General features: G+C 32.7%; 1 protein-coding gene across 2 annotated transcripts; it reads right to left on the bottom strand.

Annotated features, from left to right (window-relative positions):
• Positions 1 to 4,047: 4,047 nt before the first annotated feature.
• LOC106756313 (nucleobase-ascorbate transporter 12) lies at positions 4,048 to 15,064 on the bottom strand. Of its 2 annotated transcripts, XM_014638695.2 has the most exons (10): positions 14,256 to 15,064; positions 14,048 to 14,145; positions 13,786 to 13,956; positions 13,357 to 13,457; positions 11,132 to 11,267; positions 10,934 to 10,984; positions 10,548 to 10,835; positions 9,345 to 9,579; positions 4,892 to 5,178; positions 4,048 to 4,541 (listed from the first exon to the last, which is right to left on the bottom strand). In XM_014638695.2, the coding sequence occupies exons 1-10, from the start codon at positions 14,716 to 14,718 to the stop codon at positions 4,320 to 4,322; spliced, it is 2,052 nt and encodes a 683-aa protein (XP_014494181.1). In that variant the 5' UTR covers positions 14,719 to 15,064; the 3' UTR covers positions 4,048 to 4,319. The 2 variants fall into 2 exon arrangements, with proteins under 2 accessions (XP_014494181.1, XP_022634250.1); XM_022778529.1 differs by lacking the exon at positions 10,934 to 10,984.

Raw genomic sequence — 15,064 nt, forward strand, 5'->3', positions numbered from 1 at the left:
TGAACATTAAGGAATCCAATCATGCGACGAAGCAGGGCAGTGTAAGCCAGACAAGCACTGTTTCTAATCTCCCAATACGGTGAAGAGAAAGAACGAATGGACAAAATCAAAGCCTCGGCAGAGAAACCAGATGTATCAGTAGACAAGTTGGAGTCATTGAATGCAGCTCTTAGAACATTAAATGCATGTACTGTAGGAATGACAGCTTCATCTCTGATCTTTGACGATGTCAGATTGACATTTCTGTCAGCTGCCCGTGTAGAATTATTTCCATTTGCTGAATCCTTTGACTTGCATGGGTCACCATTGAAGCTATTGTTTTTAATCTGATTCAGCATGGCAGAAGCTTCTTTGGGGTGCCTTCTGGCTCTGAAAGGAACAGAGCAATAAATGCAGCACTTCTTCTCAGCAAGTCATCAACTACTTGTCCTTTGGCCACAGTTCTTTGCATAAGTTGTTCCATCCAAGCCTCTGTCATTCTATGAAGTCTGAAAAGGAAGATACACATCTAAGAAATGGCAAAAACATATGATTTCCGATATAATGACCTAGTTAAAATGACAAAGACTTCCTTATTTAAATCAAACAAACATATTCCTCTTTGTAGTATATATACGAGAGAACATAACAGCCAAGAATCTTCATTTCATAAAGTACATTGTATGTGAGCATGTGACAAGATCGTAACTAAAATTGTATCTCATAATTTACACAGAATACATTTGTAGCCTTCGCATTGAGTATTCCTTTCTTCTTTTTTATCCTTCTCTACTCAAGTTTTCTGTTCATATGCAGTATCCAATACTCATTTCCCAGAAACAAACACAGAAAAACAAAAATCCATACCTTGAGTCATTAGAGCAGAATAATCGATTGCAAAGAGCTGTGAACCCAGCCCTCGTCTTATCAATTGCACCATTATGCTTCATCTTTGAGAGGACTTCTAAAAATTCCTATTGTTTTAAGTTGTTCCAAGTCAAGAACAGAATCAGATGAAAAGTCAACAGAATGCCCCTCTAAATCAGATAAATCCGAAGAAGTATTCCCGGAGTATTACGCTTCCATTGATCATATTTATTTTGGGATCTTACAGCAACACAAGCCATAATTGATCTCAATTCTCATCAACTTGGTAAGATGATCTTCCAATACATATCTCGTGTTCTTTCTGTCAACAGTGAGAACGGAGATTAGATTTCAGAAACGTAATTCTAAATTTTGACACACAAGACTTTCTTCTACGAATTGAGGACATTGAAACTAACCTGAATTGAATGGCATTTGTATCCGTCTTCATACAGTTTCTTGTCAGCCTCAGGAACCTGAAGAAGCTGTATCAAAATTCGTCATAATCAGTTTCACTTACAACTTCATATTCATCTTCACTTCCAACTTCGTATTCATCTTCGCTTCCAACATCATATTGACCTTCACTTCCAACTTCAGAATGTTCTTCTGAGTTTAATACGAATCTCATTTCTTGACTAACTAACTCGGCAAGATCCTTTCTATTGCAAATTTTACAGGCTTCTATAATAGCCTTGTACAAAGACTCACTTGACTCAATCTCTCCATATTCTAATTGGCTATATACCCGTTTCACACCTTCAACCATGCCAGCTTTTCCATAACAACCAACCAGATATATATGCGTTGCAAGGTCAGGTCCCACATGCTTATCCCGCATTTTCATATATATATTCAAGGCCTTGTTGATATCTCCAGCTGAACCATATGCATAGATTGCCACATTATAGGCAGAGGAGTCAATTTCAACCTCAGATTCAATGAATGTTCGAGCAGATTCAAGTGCCAAAGTATGCATACCAACTAAAGAAAATTTGGCTTGAGATTTCTCGTCCATATCAAATTTATAAGGTATTAACATGTGTTATATAAAACTAAATTGATGATTTTAACTGTTATAAAACTCGATTCATTGCCTTAGGTAAAAACTAAAATATGGAATTCATTATGATTAGAGACATCTAAACTTGTTTTCCAAATGACAATTGACAAAACTTCCTCTCCATTACACACCTATGACAATTTGAGAATTGTTCATTTTCTTCCTTACGATGATATGGTTATTATTGTCTTTGATTAGACATCCATCGAGAAACTTAATCAAAAGGTTCAAATCACGATCTTAGTTTTGAGGTACATTTCTCCATCAAGCTAATTTGGTGTATACTACTTCTAAAGTTAATGTTAAATATTACTACAATGAGGGTGTTTTTTTCTTATCCTTTATTTTATCAATAATTATGGATAGTCTTAATTATTTGATCAATGTACTACTTGACATATCATTTAAAGAAGTGTGTGTGTTTACACATTGTCCTTGCTATACACTTAACAACAATCCATCATATAATTTGCTACTTTAAACAATCTGTCAACAAGGTTTATTCTTTTCCATTGAAACAAGTCTTACATTTATTATTTATAGTGATATTGATTGAGTTGAATGTCTTGATATTCGATGATCCGTCGATGGTTGGTGTATAATTCTTAGCTCCTCGTCGATCCCGTGGAAAAATAAGAAACAGATACAAATTTATATAGCATCTATTGAATCAAAATATCATCATGATTGCTACTTATTTTGAAATAAGAACATGATTTTTCGTCTGATATTTGAATTTCCTCAATTGATCCAATGTCTCTTCTTGTTGAAATATAAGTTGTTCATATTGTTGCTATTTTAGTATCACATTAGCAAACTAAACATAGAAGTAAATTTAAGTTGCGAATATTTTCAACAAAAGTTATTTCTAATTTGCATCATTACTTTCTAATTAGCAAATTTTTAAAAGTTATTTCTAATTTGCGTCATTACTTTCTAATTAGCAAATTAACACATCCAAATAGCATCAATTTGAGAGGGATGTAGGTCATTTATTTTCGTCTCCCTGTGTATATTATTATGTTTTCCTAAGATAAGACAAATAGTTGATTAAATTGCTATCTTAGTTAGTCTTCCTAAAATAGGCTACACAAACTAGACAATAAAATGTATGATTTATTAATAATAATTCCATGTAAAGACTTGTATCATTATATAAATAAAAAAATTAAAAATATTAAATCATTTTCACTGGCAAATCTAATCAAAGATGAGTTGGTAATGCTTTAATTGAAGCCACCAAAAAGATATCATGACCAAAATTAACCTGAAAGTTCTAAAGTTAGCCACAAATGTATTGATTAAAGGCACAACAAAAGAATACTCCGTCTAATACACAGTTGAAGATTCTCATTCATGCATGACCTACATAAATATTTCCTTGTAGAGGATTAATCAATGATTCCTCAACAAAGTTCGGACCAAATATATCTTTATAGAGAAAGTAATATGGTTTCTCCCAAGACAAATAAAAAGTATCTTATCTAATCTATGTCTAATGGACATTGAATTTGTCTTTGTTTTCAAATCGAAAACACAGTTTCAATACATATCCAATTAATTAGGGAATTTAAAATAAAAAATGATTTTAGTCAAGATTATCAAACTCGCGAGTTTACGTAAACTCGTGAAAGTCGAGTAAACTCGACTCGTAAACTCAATTCGTAAACTCGTAAGAATTTATTTCAGATGAAAAATACTATATAAATAATATCTTATTCAAATAAGTCTACAAAATTATATAACTTTAAATAAATAAAATTTATAGATATATAGTTCATAAAAATAAATATTGTAAAACATAAATACTTGGATTATTGTCATTAATTTTGATACATTTCATTAAATATATAATAAAAAAAAACCAAACGATCTTGTTTTTCTTAATTTTTCCCCCTTTCAAGTTCATAGAATCACTCATTCTACACGATTCTATCGATTTCACAATTAATTCTACCGAATTTACGCAGAAAAGAATTTACTTCCGAATTAATTCGGAAGACATGTCTGAAAACGTAAACTCGTAAAAGTTTAAAAGTTAACTTGAAAGTTTGATAACCATGATTTTAGCAAATACATGCATAGGCTTGCATCGTTTCACAGCATTTTTTGTAATGAATTTAAATAACACGCAATGAAGATTAAACTAGAGATATTGACAACAGCACAAACCTTTCATGACAATTATAATTATATATAGTTAGTCTGAACTAGGATTTGCAAATGAAGCTTTGAGAGAGCTAAAAAAAAGTCTATATACATTGAAAATGATTAATCTCTCGCCTCTATGAAAAAATAGACCTAGATATTTGGAATGAATAAAAACTAGCTACAAGTTTAATCTAATAACTTACAACACAAAGATGCATTACCAATTACTAGTACACTCAAGAAACACAAGCGTTCTACATTACAGGCCAACCCACTTGACCCATCGAAAAATCCGACCAATTCTGAAGGGCAACTCATAGTCATTAGCAACAGCAGGTTCTCTTCTAGCAACCTCAGCTTCGGACCAAACATATACCCCACGTTCCACCTTACTGCCAGGTACGGTATTATCCAGAATAATAGCCACAAGAAAAGCTATCACCATGTGTAGCGAAAAAAGCGTGTTCAACACATAATTCAACTGCATTCAAGTGTTAAAATAACAAAAATAATTAATACCAATTCCAGAGACATAATGAATTCAATACCTTTTAGCTTAACAGTTTCACCACATAATGAATACTTGGTAAAAACTATGGAGTAACTGGCAATTTTGACCTTACAATAAGAAACCAAATACCTATTAAGCATGGGTAGTTTCAACGTTCATTCAGAGTATTATGGAACTAAACATGTAATGAGTTTCATGAGCCATACACCCATCTAGAGAGATGAAAGTGGCCTTTGGATTACTTTCTATCTTTTCTGAAAATTTGACATAAATTCAAGCATCACACACATGCCAGTAAAACATAAAAGACACAGGCATACCCCTCCATATTTGCTGTGGATAGGCCCGTGAGAAGCCACAATGTAGGGCTGAAAGTAATTTGGCACAGACAGGTTGGAATTTGGAGAAATGCCATATTGTTGAAAGTATGCAGGTATTGAAAGAGAGAAAAACAGTGATAGCCCAACTATGATGATATTGCGAGAGCTTCCAGCCTCACTATACCGTAGATTTGACAAGCCTAATGCAGTGAGCATTGCCCACATGAAGCAGAGGAGACCTGCAACCATAACTTCAGGTATTGAAGCAATGAATCCTCCAACCTTACCTGTTGTGCAGCATAAGCAAAATTAAGCACAGATAATTTGTAAAAGAAGTTGTTTCACAGATGAGAGCATAAAACTACAAAACTATATAAAATGGGCATAAGAAAAGGCAGCAAAAAGCAGACTGAATAAATCACACATCCTAACTGTATTATGACTCATTTAGTCACAAAAATGGATACAGACATCCGAAAAATCAACAACTTATTTAATGTTTCTATGTAGGTTGATGGACTTTGTGATGAACAGTGGTTAAATGGCATTGGTAACACTGGTTATGAATAACCACTCTTATATGCCAAAAATATGGATAGGAGAACTGAGAAAGTATCTCAGAGAAGCTTCGAACCACTTTTCGGTTAGAATTGAGATTTTATGTAATGCCAGTAGCTATACTGCTTCAAAGCACACATGTTCAACAGACAAATTGAAAGCAAGATAGGTTCTTTCACTTGGAAGATACAAATCTCTCTACTCTAGATCATTATTCAAAAAGGGCTAACTAGCATCCAGTTAGATAAAGCCCCCATTGAAGCATTTAGCTGCAACGAAATATGAAGCACAAATACCTCAAAAGTAGCTGGGTCAGTCAAACATGTATCAAATCCAACACAAATTTTAATATAATTGAGCATTTTCGGGTTATTTACATATCTCACGATGATGCTAAAATAATATTGCTATCATAAAATATTATGGTAGTTAGTAATTTGAAAATATGCAACTTAGGAAAAGCATTTGTAAATGCAGGGAAAACTGAATACTAATGGTTGCAAAATTATCTAATCATATGTATGTAAACAACCTAAGATTATTTTGAGATTGTCTAACATCACAAGAAGCTTAGACCATTGTAGAAGAACTTGATTTCTCTCACAAAAACCTATTTGATCATTTGTTAGAATGATTTGATATACAGAAAAGAGAGTTTTCAAACCTTTATATTTGCTGCCCTTTGAGTTTTGAAGAAAAGACTTACATTTTAATGGATTAAAATGATTTTAAGAGTGTCTTTTAAGACCAATAAACTACTAGCTTTTAAGATAGTTTGACCAACATAAAAGTCTGCTGTGAATACTCAAAATAACTTATTGAAGAGTTTCTAGCTTATAAACTACAACCTACTTCAGCTGGCCTCTAGTTTGCAATTTGTTTAATTTTCTTCCATTACTACCCCTTAGACAACTAATTATTGCACTAATTTTAGTATTTGATGGCTTGCTTTTTTATTTTTTTATGTAGTTCAAATTAAAAAAAAAGATTTATTATAAATTGAAATAACTAATGTTTTATTTCATGATGCAATGTGAAAATTAGAGAGTGAAAATTGTTAAAAATAATCATGTTACAGGAGCTTAAATAGAGAAGTATGAAGATTTAAATTTAATTAATACTCATGACATCAACTTATTTAAACAAAATTACTTTTTCAAATAAAAAAGTCTATACGACTTAAAAAAAAAGTACTAACAAGATTAATAATAATTTAGTTACTTGAAAAATGTAAATTATAATTACATAACATTATATTTTTGTTAAAAACATAAATTTCATTTATATAATAAAACTTATGTAGTTATATCCTTTAATTTACCAACTAGTTTATCATCTAGTTTACCAAGCACTTCTAATCCTATAAGCTAGTTTATCATTTCGAAACTTTTAGGTATGAGCTTAGCAACAAGTTTTGCCAAGACATACTCTAAATAGATTAAATCAATTAAATCATATAAACTTCACATTTACATTCTCCATTTTATTATGTTAAATCCAATCATATAATCTCTTTGATAATAACTTCAATGGATTAAACTAGAAATTACCAAAAGAACATTTAAAATCTTTCTAATGTGTATAAAACAAAAAATAAAAGGAAAAACACATGACCACTATATCTAAAAAGTCAAATACAAGGTTTGAATCTACAACAATTCTAAGAGTTATTGCATCACTTGCCAACAAACTCTTCATATGTGATGATGACAAACTTTCCTTTATCATTATATACTTTGTGTTAGTCTTCAGGTTGTGTAAAACAATATAATATTTTTCTCCCTTTTTATATTATCAAATCTAATTATATGTTAATGAAAAAGAATGAAGCAATTAAAAAAATCACAAACGTTTTCATTAATGGATGAGATTATAAAACATGACATTAAATAAATAAACTCACATTACATTGGAACCAAGATGACAAACTTTCCTTTATCGTTATATACTTTGTGTCGATGAAGTCTTCAGGTTTTGTAAAGCAATAAAATATTTTTCTCCCTTTTGATATCACCAAATATAATTATATGGTAATGAAAAAGAATGAAGCAATGAAAAAATTACACAACATTGTCATTAATGAATGAGATTACAAAACACAACATTCAATAAATAAACTCATACATTACATTGAAAACTTCGAGAATAGATAAACTCAAATGGCATTTAAACCAAGGAAACATTAGAGCAATACGCAGAACACACTCAAAGCATGGAAAACCAATTAACTCTGGTTCTCAAGAATTGCCTGTCTTGTTGAAGGACAAGGGAAAACTCAAGAAGAATTAACTATCTTGTGCTGAAGGATAATCGAAAACACAAGAAGATTACACTATTAGTTTTCAAAATCTCAAGCAGCAAATTGTTGAGATCAAGGAATAAATTGCACAACTTCAATTAGCAAGAAATAATTAGTTTTCCATGCTTTGAGTGAATTCAATGTGTTGCTCTAATGTCTAATCCATTAATGAATATGTTTTGTTTTGTGACAACTTTTTTGAAATGCTTCAATTTTTCCCTCTTCTTACATTTGATGATGATATTAGAGGGAAGAAAAAGTTTCTATTTTGTTAGATTTAACAGACTAAAAGACAGAAGGGTAACAGGTGGAGGTTGTCTGGTTTAATCCATTAAATCAGCTTGATCAAATAATGAATGTATTAAAATTACTTTAATTTATAAACATGCACGAGGCTTTGTTCCTTCAGAAGTCACAAGAGCATTCTAACATTAAATTCGACAGCCAACAACTATAAAAGGTTTGAAAACTCCCTTTTCTCCACATAAAATCGTTTTCACAGAAAGATCAACGAGATTTTTTGAGAGAGAAATCAAGTTTTTAAACAGTGGTTTAACATCTTTTCAAAAGTATATCAAGAAATCTTTGTGGATTAAGATGAAAGAAGTTCAACATTCCTATGAAAGATTAGTGATTTGCTTGTGAGGGTTTACTCAGATGATATTCTAAACTTTTTCTTTTGCATGGTGGGTTTATAAATCTTTCAGACAGGGCTGTGTTAAAGTGTATAACTTATGCTAGATTTTCATAAGTGAATTTGAAAGTGTTCTTTTGGGGTTCAAGAAACTTTCGGGGTTAAACTTTCTAAGATTTTGCCTGTGAAGTGTGTTTATAAACTTTTGAAAATTTGGAGGAATCCTAATCAATTGATTGAAAGACTAGAATGGTTAAAAGTGAACCAATATACAAATCTCATTACGTTACTTTCTCTTTACCCCTTGAACTCATAAGTTTGGGGCATATGACATGTTTTCTTAAAAATGTGAAGATTTTTAAACCTGATACAGCAATAGCTGAAACTGCGTATTGATTTGAAGACCTCGTCGTACCTTACAATCTTATAAAAGGGAAGTTCTTTGTTGATCATTGAAACCATTTGACTCAAAGGAAATAATTCTCAGTAAATTTCAAACCCGATTGAAAGTTCAACCCCCTCCCCCTCTTGCTGGACCATTTTTCTAACACTACTCAAATTGATATATTTGGAAACTTTGCACTAATCAAATTTTGCCCCAAAAGACATATTTCTTTATTCACTTATTAGGAAATCATTGATCAAGTGAAAATAGCAGTAGGCATTTATTTGGACAAGAACTTATATAGGATTAGATTTATAATTCAGTTTGGACATCATAATGAACTACGATAAGGCAATTTTTTATTCTACACCCTGTAATTCTTCTGGAAGCTTGATTTCCAGAATGATGTTTACAAACATTATATGTCTCACATAAAATAATTGTTCTAATTGCTGCAGACCAGAAAAATGAAATTTGAGAATCACTGGGAAACCAAAGAAACTTCATGATAAAGAATAAGTGTAAATCTGAAGAAGGTTAGACTAGATCCAAGCGCAGAAAAATTACAGAAACTTACCCACAAGAGACAACACTATCAGAAAGCATGCTCCCAGTTGAACTGCCCGGCGGCTTCCCATTTTAGTCACAGCAATTGTGTGAACATTTTCAGTTAAAGTTATAGAACCGGTTCCAGTTCCCCACAGACCAGCCAAGACACTAGAAAGACCTTCAATGCCAATTCCTCGACTAAGAACTCCTGTAGTCGGTGGTCTGGATGCAACCAATAACGAAGATGCATGGTATGTGCCAACCTGGAAAGATTAAAGTAAACAAATATCAATGACACGGTACAATGATTTCTTATAATCCTGCATACAGAGAAAAATACAAGGAACATATCATTTTACTTGAGATATTATACCGTTGTTCTCAACTAGAGCAACACATATTTTTATTTGATAACCACCTTGCAGCATCAAAATTCTTGAAACTTTATCAATTAAATATTTATTGTCATTGATTGAGCAATGTCCTAAGTCTTGAGATAGAACCAATGCAATATTACTCACCTTACACTTGGTGTTTACTTGATGCTAATAGATAATGGGCAAAAGAAAAGACAGTGATCATATAAATTATAACAAGTTGAAAATCATGAATTTTAAGTTTGCATCCCATGATGTGTAATTTCAATAGCAAAAGTTTTTCACCTTTATTGACAAAGTTTCAGTTAAAAATTAACTTACAATAGCATATGCAAGGTTAATATTTTACCCTCCAAAGGAGCATTTTTATTAAATGTATATCATAGTAGTAGGTGCAAATCCAAGAAAAAGGATGGTCTTGTAAATACAATACAACCAGAACAAAGTTATGAAGTTGGTACTAGATACAAATCACAATTTGCCATCAAAGCCTGTACCACGTCAAAGAAAAAGAGAAGCCTTATTGTTAAAGGAAACAAGAGAAGAAAGGCAAAGAAAATACTTTCATAAAAGCTTACTGAAAATACAAAGAATACAAGCCTTATATAGACTGAAAAACAGAGGAGAACAGGTTAAAGATAACCGACTTTATATCTATCATTTACACTTATAAATACAATAATGCTAGAAATGGCTATGAAGATGCTATAAGGGCCCGAAGATACCTAGTTTTTTTTTTTTTTTTCTGAAATAGCATATATCAAAAGATCAACATATTCAGAGTAAGATAAAATACAGCCCAGGAAGAGAAAGACAAGAAATACAGCCCAGGAAGACAAAGACAAGAAACTCACCGAATCTACTGATGAGATTAAGGAAACCACACACATTACAAGAGCCATTTTCCAATGGAAGACAGGGGTACCCCATTGTAATGGATAAGGAAACCTAAACCATGGAGAGGATAACAATGCTTGAGATGTATCAACCCGACAACGCCTCATCCTTGAAAAATGTTTTCTGCAATGCTCTGAAACCATATTTGAGGCAGGTATATTTATATCGCACCCTTTGTAGCTGTATACTCCGGCTTCAGTCAGCAAGAAAGCAAATGCCCATGTAATTGCCAGTCCCAGAGGAACCTGGCAATTAGGCAAAAAAAACAGAAATCATTTGCTAAAGCCAGAATTTTATTTCAACGACTAAAGAGTTACGTAAGATATTGTAGCAGTCAACTTACTGCATAAATTAGAAATATGCGATGCCCAAGAACAGATATCTTACGAAGATACTGTGGAAATAAAGAAATAAAAGATTACAAATTCTAGTCCAGTGCACCACGCAATACTATACACACTCCAGGATTTTTTAAATAAAGAATAAATGAGTGAATCTATATTAAAAGAAATAACACTCAAGGTCAATTAAACAAACTTACAAGAGAAAAAACAATAGCCACTAATATTTGAACTGCACCGATCTCAATACATGTACCAACTAATGGGAAACCATAACTGTAAAATGAAAGTCCAACAGCAGCAATAGTTGGGGCTACAACTACAGGATTTATCAACCTGTAAGGAAACACATAAAATGAGGCTCATTATCAACTACACCGAACAGAAAGTAAGACCGAAATTTGATGTTTTTATTTCAGTCAACTCAGGCAATGAAGTGACTTAATTTTAAATTGTGACGAAAGGATTGAAAATTTTAAGTTGTGACTAAAGGTCAAGGACAAAGTTTCATATTGCATAAAACAACAAGGGGGGGTTGTATAGGTGGGATTGGTGGGAGGAATCATATTCAAAGAAGGTATACGTAAAGCTTTTTTTAAAAAAAAAAACACTTTTTGATGGTACAATTATCTCAACATCTTAATTATGGGAACTGACAGTATCAATACCATAAACCAACAGAAAATACTCAAGCTATTCTAAAAGTATATTGCTTATCTAGCAATTTTTGGTTAATATATTCACTAGTTCTATTATGGAAGAGGAGAAATTTTTTAGATCTACATAAATCATCATCTAATGATGGTTAGCATGAGAACACCATTACTAATATTATTATAGACCGTATTTAAATTTTATATAACCTTCTGTAGTGTTGAATTTTTCAATTATTTATTATAAGAAATGCTGTCAGGAGTTAGCTCAACTAGTACGATGATTGCGTCAGGGATACAGAAACATTTTTAAAATATAAGGTACAACAGGGTCAGGATATGTTAATGCAAGCTTTGCATATACGTACACAAACACATGTATATATACATATGTGTGTGTGTTTCACTGGAATGTCAGTGTAGTGTCTGGCCTAAATTAAATCATATAACTAATAACCAGTCAAAGAAAAAAAAAAACTGGTCAAAACTCCGAAAGATTGATTTATATTGGGTTATTGAAAAATGCTTGATATGAGGCCATTTTCATTTTTTTTTTGTTCATTAAAAGGTGGGGAGAAAAACAAAAGAAAAAAAAATGTTATTTCCCTTTTTATTTTACACGTAAACCTGCTATTTGTTAATGAACATTGTTGTGTACTTGTGTTTGTTAAAACTTAAATCTAAGTACGACTTTATACTTTTGAATGTTATTAAACTATAGAATGATATTTTCTTTGTATTTTTGGTGTTATAAGTTGTGATATTATATTTCTTTAATACTATTTTTCATATTACTTTGTTAATACTGGTTCGATTATGAGTGAACAATTGAACCTTGAACTAGTATCATGAGCAATTCAATGAATGGACCAGTTTTAAAAACATTCATACAGTCATAAATATTCATGTATGAAGTCCATATGTAATATGGTCAATAATCTTGGAATTTCTTCTATATGTTTTCAACCCATTAAATATAATTAGGAGTGACAAACTCGGTGAATCAGATAAAACTAAATTGTTAACTTATTTTTTATTTATTTATAAAAATATAATTCATTCCTTTATATTTTCTCATGAATGGATATCCAATTCATCCACACAAATACTTATTTCATCATATCAGACAAAAGTAGTTAAAGTGGTTAGTTTTAATTAATAATAATGTCACGATTTTAATTTTATTTCAGAAATATTCATAAAATTAAAAGTTTTAAGGGGTGATTGATTTAACTACTCATACTCAACTCAATGAATTGTTTTTCAAAATGACTTATGTTATTCATGACCAATAATGCATCAGTTTTCATTAAAAAAAATGGGTGGATGTCCCATTGATATAGTTCACAATAATTTGAGTATAAAAAATTAACAATTAATATAATTGAAATTATACATATGTTTTTTAAAATATATATTTTTTAAACAACTTTTGAACATTTTAAAAAATAATTTAAGAAAGATTTAAATATGAAAAAAATAGGTAAGTTATATATATATATATATATATATATATATATATATATATATATATATATAAAAGAAAAAAAAAACTAAGAAATGAAATCTTATGCGATAATATTTTTGCCCCTCCATAACAATACTTTTGTCTAAGTTCCACTGCAACCTTTACGATTCGGGTAACGTGAATTTCTCAGCTTTTAGCACACCACTTGCATTAATGCACAATTATTCAGTTTGGTGAAAAGTTGAACTGTGTATATGTAAAATCAAACAAAAGCAACCAAGTAGAGAAAATCCCAAAACCATACCTTACTAACAGTGACATAAGTCCAGTATATCCAAGTAAAGCTTGAAAAGCTGAACCAATAATTATAGCCCCCTGGAGCTCCTTCATTATATGCTTGAATTTCTGCAAATAAAGAAATAAACCTCATCATCTATTTATTTTTTTTTCAATCATTCCATCAGAAAATTTAAAATGTGACATAGCTCCCCAATTATGAGTAACTAAACAAAATCAGAAACTGCTGCAACAATATACAGACAGCAATCGATATCTTCTGGGAATCAGATTTCCTGTTGTTTATTGAACGAAAATCAGACAGCTCATATTTTATCTTGTAAGTAAAAATGTGAATCATATAAACTTCATCCAGCATCAACAATCGGAATTCATGATTGCAGGGAATAAAATTCCTAGATTCTGAAAGATAAAACGAAAGGGTAAAGATACAAACATTTCCATTCAATCCTTGAAACTCCGGGGAGTTGATTATGGCGAGCGCTGGCGCCAGATAGACAAAAGAAGGGCCCTGAATCAAGGGTAACCTGGAGCCAAAAGCAACATGCAAGAGAGTAGTCACCCCCGAGACAAAGAGCACGGTCGATACCACCATAGAAGTTTCCTCCTACACTCACTAACACATCAAGAACTTGGCCACCAAAACCAAACACCACACAACAAGAAAACACAGACTAAGCCTGATGAAAACAACTCACATGAGTGCCTCCCATGGCAGGAACAATCACAAGCGGAATCAGAACCAACGAACCTAACATCGAAAGGTAGTGTTGAACACCGTATACGCCAATAGGAACTACAGTAACACATACGAAAATTGAAATCATAGTTTAATTCCAACCATAACCAAATCAAACCAACGAGCCATTCAATTATTCAAATCCAAATTAAAAAATATTTCAATACCTAAACCAGGTGAATCTCTGAGCTCGTACTTCATATGAGCGTGCCTTGACACGAACTCGTCGACCTCCACCGGCAAGCCGTCCACCACTTCTTCGTGCCTCGTATTTCTCCTCGGTGGCTGCTCCGCCGCCGCCGCCTGTCCGTTGGTGCTCGGAACCGAATTCTTCGGCACGCCGTCGGAGTCTCCCCGCTTCTTTGCCATGGAAGGCCGAGGCGGAACCGGAACGGGAGGCTTGTCGCCTTGTGCGACGCCGTTAGTAGTTGCCGGAGTTCGAACGCGACCGGCCTCAATATCGACGTTGGGCGTAGGGATGGTTATCGGGCCCGAATCGGTGGCATTGGTCTCGCCAGAGAATTTGGGCCTGAAACCTGTTTTCTTGGCCCAGGAAGAAGGCGGCATTGGCTTTGGCTCCGGCGGCGACGGAGCCAGGCTGTTACGGTTGTTAGAATCAGAATTGGACATGTTTGTTACAAGCTATATGCTATGCGGTATGCGCAGTGGTGTGCATAGCTTAACGGTTGCAGATCTGGCACGTGGATTTGCAGGAATGAAGAAGCGAAGGTGCTAGGGTTTTACACGCGAATGGAAGTGAGAGCGAAAATGGAAAATGGAAAATGGAAAATGTGTGAGATTTGGAAAGGGAAGAGTAAGGAAAGAGTGTGAGAGTTGAGTGTGGAGTGATGGTGAACGTTGGAATTTAAGAGAGATATTTTATCCATCCATTTCTCCTGTTTATTTTGTTCTTTCTTTCCTAGACAAACCGTGGAGTTCAAAATTCTATTACCTGCCTTACGAAGAAAAATCAGAA

This window comes from Vigna radiata, chromosome 2 (assembly GCF_000741045.1).
Source record: "Vigna radiata var. radiata cultivar VC1973A chromosome 2, Vradiata_ver6, whole genome shotgun sequence".
In the NCBI taxonomy this organism is placed as follows: Eukaryota; Viridiplantae; Streptophyta; class Magnoliopsida; order Fabales; family Fabaceae; genus Vigna; species Vigna radiata.

What these genes read in the sequence shown, in the direction of transcription:
- LOC106756313 (XM_014638695.2), bottom strand. Translation starts at nt 14,718, where the DNA reads ATGTCCAATTCTGATTCTAACAACCGTAACAGCCTGGCTCCGTCGCCG. An exon ending in TGGCTATTGTTTTTTCTCTT is followed by an intron (nt 10,985 to 11,131) that starts GTAAGTTTGTTT and finishes TTATTTCCACAG; the next exon opens with TATCTTCGTAAGATATCTGT. An exon ending in GATAGTGTTGTCTCTTGTGG is followed by an intron (nt 5,179 to 9,344) that starts GTAAGTTTCTGT and finishes GCTGCACAACAG; the next exon opens with GTAAGGTTGGAGGATTCATT.